The sequence below is a fragment of the Phytophthora infestans genome, genomic scaffold (genome assembly GCF_000142945.1).
Source record: "Phytophthora infestans T30-4 supercont1.20 genomic scaffold, whole genome shotgun sequence".
Taxonomy (NCBI): domain Eukaryota; phylum Oomycota; class Peronosporomycetes; order Peronosporales; family Peronosporaceae; genus Phytophthora; species Phytophthora infestans.
The window spans coordinates 1342448-1350016 of NW_003303739.1; the positions used below are offsets into that span (position 1 = coordinate 1342448).

The following is a 7569-nucleotide window of genomic DNA, read 5'->3' on the forward strand; positions in this document are numbered from 1 at the left end:
AATAAGGAGAAAAGATTGAAATAAAAATGAAGTAATAGGATTGAAGAATACTTTGGCTGCCAGTGTCGAGCCCGACTTTGGCTGGGGAGAAGACTTAAACATGGGTCACGAATGAAGAATCGGGTCAGATTTCTATCCTCGCCTCGCCACCACAAGAGACACAATTTCAGTCGTGGAAGGACTTCGAGGCCTATCTAGCGCTGTACCAAGCGCAGTCACTCCAGGTACATTATTAAGTTATCTGTTGCGTTTGTCTATACCGTCTCATCACGTTTTGTTTGTCTGCTAGATATTTCGAGTGAGAACAAACACTTCAGTGGCTGTACGGAATGCTAGGATAGATGCTCAGGGCTCCGCGGCGACTAAAATCCCGGCCGAGTGGGATCAGTACGCGAAGACGTACGTGTGTACACACCACGGCACATACCGATCGCAAGCCACAAGCAAGCGGCCGCGTCAGGAGACACGGGCCCAAGGATGCTCAGCACAGGTATGCGATTACTATAGTTTTGGTTTGTAGCGAAATAAACCCAATCTGGCATAATCGGGCTCAGTTGGGATGAATCGTGCATCACCGGTGTAAGCTCAGCCACTAACCGTGTCTGTTTGCATTAACTTTGTTACTATTATTTCAGCTGAATGTATGCGTTCAAGAGATTAACAAAGCTGAACACACGTTTGTGCTCAAAGTGACGAAGTGCCGGCTCGAACACAATCACTCACTGAACGAGTATGCATTCAAGAGTCATCCTTCCAACCGGATTACTCTCGATGACAGTGCCTTACGGACGGTGAATGAGCTTCGAAAGGCTGGAGCAAAGAAGACCAGTATTCTGAAGTTTATCAGAGACAATTCAGATAGTAATCCAAAGCCACAGGATGTTCACAACCTCGTGAGCAAGCTGAAAGCTCGTGAAAACAGAAACGGCCCAAGTTCGAGCGCAAAACGATTGAAGAAGTGGATGGCCGAGTTTGGAGATAATGTCGGGAATGTGGGTCGTATATTCGTAGACGATGTCGGGGAAAAAGGTATGTGTATTTAGTGAATCAAATACATTATATTCATAACATCTAACATGTTCTTTGTATTAGAAAATTGCAACATGTATTACATTACAGACTAAACACATGCGATCGGTCTACAAACAATTTCCGGAAGTTCTTCTCATTGACGCGACGCACGGAACAAACCGTTCAAAGTACAAAGTTTTCTCTTTTATGGCTCCAATACCTTTGGAAAAGGCCAATTTGTGCAGCACGCGTTACTACAGAACGAGCGATGGCCGACATTACTGACGGCGCTTGAAGAATTTAAGAGTAACAATCCGGCTTGGACAAAACTACGCTGCGTGTTGATCGACAAGGACTTCACGGAACTATCGGTACTGAAGACTGCTTTCCCTGACGTCACTACCCTGCTCTGCCAATTTCACGTCTTAAAGTATTTGCGGGAGGAAATCGCGTCAGCAGACTACGGTTGTAACACGTGGGAAAAGGATCAGCTACGAGGTCTGATGAACCTGCTTGTATATGCGAAGACCGAGAAAGAGTATATGAAGCACTTTCGGTACATGTTGCACGTGTGCGGAATGGGGCGCCCCCGATCTGGGCAATTGACTTCAGATCCAGTTGGGCAGAATCTGGCACCAGTTGGGCAGAATCTGGCACCAGTTGGGCAGAATATTGTGGCGGTCGGGCAGAATGTGGCGACAGAAGCGCGGAATCATACCACATCCGAGTCTGAACGCTGTGAAACTACGAACACAATAGTGGAACCGTTTGAATCCGTCCGACACCCATTTGTCGCCTATTTCATTAAGAATTGGGACAAATGTCGCGAGCTGTGGTGTGCACACAAGCGCCAAAACACCGTGACGCTTGGTAATAACACCAACAACAGGTTGGAGGCCTCGTGGAAGCAGTTGAAGGAGTGGGTAAACTCTTTTATGGCAGTGGACGAATGCATAGCGTCGATTATGTATTACCAGAGACTTCAAGAGCGACGATTTATGGATGAGGTGTACAAGAAGGTTAATGTCCAGCATGTTGGTTACGATCGCGAAATGACGTTGGTTGCAAACCTCGTCAGTGAACATGCATGCGAGTTAATACACGATCAGTATTGCTACGCACTTGATCGTGCATCTTACGCCTTTTCCGAGAGAGCGCCAGGTGTGTACTTTGTGAAGAGTACATCCCCCGATGAAGACGCCCTCGATGAGGTAGACGCAGAGTACACTATTACGACTCACGACTGGACTTGCTCGTGTCTCTTTATGAGTACACGTTTATTGCCGTGTCGACACGTCTTCTTTCTTAGAAGAGCACTAAACAAGGAGACTGTTATCCCGACTCAACTGGTGCATCAGCGATGGGTCCTGTCGTCTGTACGGTCGTCGATAGAGTTCGAAAACGCCAGTGATGCTCCTACTACTGTGGAATCTTTTGTCGTTCGAAGGGTATTGGTGACCGATGAGCGGCCATGGGATTCGAACCGGAAGTACCGAGAGGCCTTGCCTATTGCTAGTGAAATTTGCGATTCGATGGCTGGTTTAGGCATGGTCCAATATCGTGAAGCAATGACTTATTTAAAGGCCGTCGCCCACCGTTTCAAGGTTGGAGATTTTTCTTCATCGATTAAGATGCCGACAATCAGTGAAGGTACGCGCGACGATGTCTTCGACTCAGATACCGTGGGCGAGGTTGAAGTGGAAGACCCTGAATTATCACAGCCTTCTACGCAGATTACACCTCAGTCTGGCGAGTCTGGCACCCAGTCTGTTGAGTCTGGCATCCAGTCTGAAGAGTCTGGCATCCAGTCTGGAGAGTCTGGTTCGGTGTCGGCCGAGCTTATTTGTCAGACTGGTGTGGAGACTTCAGCTTCTCATGCGACTCTGCAACCGGTCGGAAATGATACATTTGATGTGGCGAGCCCTCCAAGGTCCCGAGGTCGCCCAAAGCAAAGTGCAAAATCCAAGAAAGCAGCTCGCCGCAAAAATGTTTTGATGGTGCAAGAGGATTCAAATTTGTACTCGGATAATCTGAGTTTAGCAACCATACAAGACGCCGTACGCATTGAGTCAACATACGAGACATCTGCCGCAATTGTGTCCAGATTTAAGCTGTTCGATTTCACAAAAAATCCCCGAGCTCCAGTTGCCCACAAGGTAGCAAGACTTCCCGCCTCAAAAAAGATCGTCTCCGCTGAGTCCATCCCCCGAATTTTCCGAAAGGATATCCCTGATAGATGCAGTGCCAAAGTGCTAGCTCTTCAGAAGGCACACAAGGATCAAGTGATCAAAATCTAGGTGAGAAGAACATTGTCGTGGAAATTGTTGGAGTAGGTACCTACTCCACCGAGACGCTTGGTGTCATGAAGAAGTGGCATAAAGCGATGAAAACCATCCAATATGTGGAAAAAGCTATCGTTTGGATTGATACCATCGATTTCGAACTCCAAATGCCCCGATGGCTTTGTGTTGATCTTGATCCTGATACACAATCCAAGATCAAATCTATTCCTTTACTATCGGTGCAGGTACGCAGTTGCATACAGTCAGGCCCCGCAATGGAAATACTAATATCTACTGCTGTGTAATTGCACATAGGCTGAAGCACTCGAACTCGTCGGCAAGTCTGCGTTAGGCGACAGCACGGTCAATAAGCTGATGTTAAAGTTGTTCGCAGCGAGAGAAGACACGATTGCTGTAGACACGTCAATCGCCGGTAACGTCATGAATGGTTTCTTAGCGGTGGAGACTATGAAGGACGTGTTTGCTGGCATGACAAACCAAAAGATTTTGATTCCTGTCATCTGCAACAAGAATCACTGGTGTGCGGTTATGATGGATCTGTCGCTTAAAGAAGTTTTTATCTATGATCCAATGAGCTCAAGCTACGGCGTAAAAGTTCGACCTCTCGCTGAGAAGATGGTAGCATTGCTGCCAGATTTCGCTACAAGAAAATACCGAATTCGACCATACACGAGCGAGCTTGGAGTGCAGGTTGATAGCTACAATTGTGGCATGTATATGCTGTTAGCTTTTGAGATATTTGCCGGTGCTGAAAACCTATATCTGCTAAGTCGGAAGGAGCTACAGTATTTGCGCTATCGGTACCTGTGCATGTGCATTTAATGCAACTAGTTTTTCAATGATTTGGTCTTTTGTTAGTGTGTTTGATGCGTTGAATACCTCCAGGTTATTCCCCCTGAACTTTGTCTTGAGAGTTAGATGCTGACCGTCTTGCGGGGTTCAGTTTCAAAGCCAACACACTGCCATCCGGTTATACGTATACTCCGAAGACACGTCAACTGATGACACGTCCGGCTCTTCCTGAGTCTGGCATATTCGGGCATGCTAATCGGTTGTATTCTGGTGTAATTGTACTGTCTCTTGTTACCCAGTCTGGCTAAATAACGAGTGCCTTAAGGAAAAGTGCATCGCAAGATATGAAGCTCTAATTGCTGGACCAGAGGCACTAAAAAAACCGCTTGCTCTACCGGAAGATGTATCCATCTATTTTAAGCGAGCCAAGAACGACCCTCAGGCAAAGTACGCTAAGTTGACGACTGCAAATTTTCTGTCTACACTGCAATACCGCTGGAAGCTGCTGACCGTAGAGGCCTTACGACAGCTCGGTGATTTTCGGTTTGAAGCTTTTCTGTATGCTCAGCGAGCTGCTCAACCAGAGCAATTTCACCGCGCCACAGCCCGTCGAATTGAGCAGGCACGCATGCAGCGAGTGGCTTACGAGACAGCAAATGCTATACAGTTTGGAGAAATTACCGCGCAGCACCTCGACGTCGTAAATGCTAGGATACCGGAGGCCTCTCCGTTTGAGGTTCCGGCTGATAATACCACAGCACAGGCAATGGAATTAGATCGACAGCGTGAGTTGCTTCAGCTACAGGAGAATGCTGCACGAGACGCAACCCAGTTAAAGTAAGGCTGGGTGGTATGTGGGTGCCTATGGAGGTGGATATTTTGTCGATTCGCCGCGCAATAGGTTTACCGGATCACGACATTTTTTCACGGGGTATATACCATGATTTTACGCCTACACAACCGACTAACGGCGGGATGGACGATGATGACCACGCCGAAGACGAACCGATGTGATAGCTACAGATGCAAACCACTTGGTAGCAGAAAAACATAGTATATTCAACCAATATATCGTTACTCCATAGAATCACTTGTGTGCATTAGCTCATCAAACGTTTGCTGTCGTATCCCGGTCTCCATGTAGCCACAGTGCTGGAAGGTCCCAAAGCATCCTTTCTCCTCGTGGCGTGTACACGCACGCATAGCAACATCCAAAACTCGTTTCGGGTACAAGCGAAAAACTAGATTGGCATACTTTTGTAACCAACGCTTTAGGAGCCCAAAGCAAGGTTCTATAAGATTCAGTTGTGAACAATATGGCGGCAGGAAAATCAGTCGAGCGCCACACTGGTGAATTGCGTCTTGTAACTCAGGATACGCATGGATCTTGGCATTATCCATAATCACAATGGAACGAGGTAATGGCCACGAGTTCAGATGCGGGATGATGTTCTTTACAAATGCAGCGTGAAACCTCTCTCTTGTGAACGTGCCCTCAGTTGATTCCCACGCAAAAAAACCGTGCACATCAAGTGCAGCCAAAATTGAGAGTATTTTGCCCCGGCGAAATGGAAGCTTGACGACTGCACGAGTGTTTCTCTTCGACCAGCCATATCGCCGCTCAGCGTGACGCCCATCTTTTGCTGTCTCGTCCAAAAAAACGAGTTGCTCAGCAAACGAAAAAATAGGGAGCAACTTTGAACGGTAAGCTTCAATTTCTGCCGGCACCGCTTCTCGAGCTGCCTTTGACAGAACTTTTCGGCTGAGATTAAGATCAAAATTGAGGACTCTGCAAATTGTTGCTGTCGAGATCGTCTTAATACTTGGAAAGTTCTTGATAACAAACTCGCGGAGCTCTTCAATGTAGAAAGTCGGGTGTGCGTTAACGTAGGTTTCTACAGCGGATAAAACTTCAGGAGGCCATCGTGGAGTGGTCTGGCGAGAGTGGTCCTCGTTGACAACGCCCTTTTTCATGAAAAGAGCATACCAGCGTCGAAGTGTTCCCTGCTTTGGTCCGAACAGCTCGGACACGTAGGCGGTTGAGATGTTGTAGACGTGCATGAGAGCCACAGCACGCCACCGGAAGTCATCGCCGTAGGTCATCGAGAAGCTGCCAATGTACAAATGACCTGCACGATGAATGGTCTGCTGGTTGAACGCAAGCCACTTCGTTTTGCGGCTAAAAAGTGGCAAAAGTGGCAGTTGTGCTCTAAAGCTGAGCTCCATACACCTCACAAATCCTAATATCATATCATTTTTAATTTTGTATGCTCGCCAAATCGGGACCATTTGCTAAATCGGGCTCCTATCTCGTCTCTGCTTTGCCAAAATGAATGAAAACCACAACAACACTTATTGTATACTTAAGTATTTCAATGCTTTTGTCCTTTTCACCTAGCCTGATGCTTGATTTATAATAAATAGAGGTCGTTTTATTAAATCGAGGTATATAAAAAGTACAAATCGATTGGCTGCTACGGCAGCCAAATCGACCGTTCGGCCACCAAATCCACATCGATATCCTCCTTTTTGCCGTTTTGAAAAGGTAATTCGATCACAGATAAAACAAATCGATGCCTGCGTCTTCCCATCTCATTTTTACACGTGGTTTTATGCTCCGATCATGCCTATAAAACGGATGGACATTTATCTGCAAAGCACAATAATATTTGAACTCCAAAATTTATCCATTTATAGAATTTTATGGGAGTAGCAGATAAATTACCCGTATGACTATCCACCAGTGGACTTGCACATAAGTGCTGGCGAAGTGATGCGTTATATTGACAATCGCATGTTTTTTTCTCAAAAAGATACACGGCTCGTGTTCTTCTGGCTCAATATTATTTTGTTCTTGAAATACCGGTTGTCTATTAAAATTTGTATACATGTACTGACAGCAACACGGTACTTCGAGGAAACCGATATCTGCATGCTCGGCATTTAGAAGTTGTAGCGCGATCGGACGCGGTCGAGGACACGACGCAGCATCCAGCCGTCGCTTGGTGTGATTGTAGTGGAGCTGTACGCCATCATAATCGAGTTGGGGAAGTCCTTGGACGGCTTGGTCTCAAGTCCGTAAAAGTCCGGCAAACCGAAGCCGTGGCCGATCTCGTGGCCGATAAACATAATGTTCTCGTCGTAAAGGTTGTCCATGGTGTCGTTAAGACTCACCTCCTGGCCCCCAGTCGTAGCCAAAGCCGTAAGGGATCTTGTCATTCAGCCAAAACGAGACATCGAACGGCTCACCCGTGCAGGAGCTCGTGTCCGACCATCGGTTGTTCACGTTGTCATAGAAGCGATAGCACTCATCGGGGCACTGCGGTACGCCTTCCGAGTCGACGCTGCCCTCGTAGACAGGGCCAAGCGAGTCGTCGGTCCATTCGAGCTGCGCCTTGTCCTTGGTAGCCCACCCCACCATGTTGACCTTGAGCTTCTTGAACGGCCAGCAGTTGTAGCCTGA

At 47.1% G+C, this 7569-nt stretch overlaps 1 protein-coding gene across 1 annotated transcript; it reads right to left on the reverse strand.

The window, feature by feature from the left end:
* Positions 1-7049: 7049 nt before the first annotated feature.
* PITG_10810 (uncharacterized protein) lies at positions 7050-7527 on the reverse strand (the record flags this gene model as incomplete). The annotated part of the gene is made up of 2 exons (XM_002901587.1): positions 7050-7275; positions 7337-7527. 2 exons carry the CDS (start codon positions 7525-7527, stop codon positions 7050-7052), a joined length of 417 nt encoding a protein of 138 aa, XP_002901633.1.
* Positions 7528-7569: the final 42 nt, after the last annotated feature.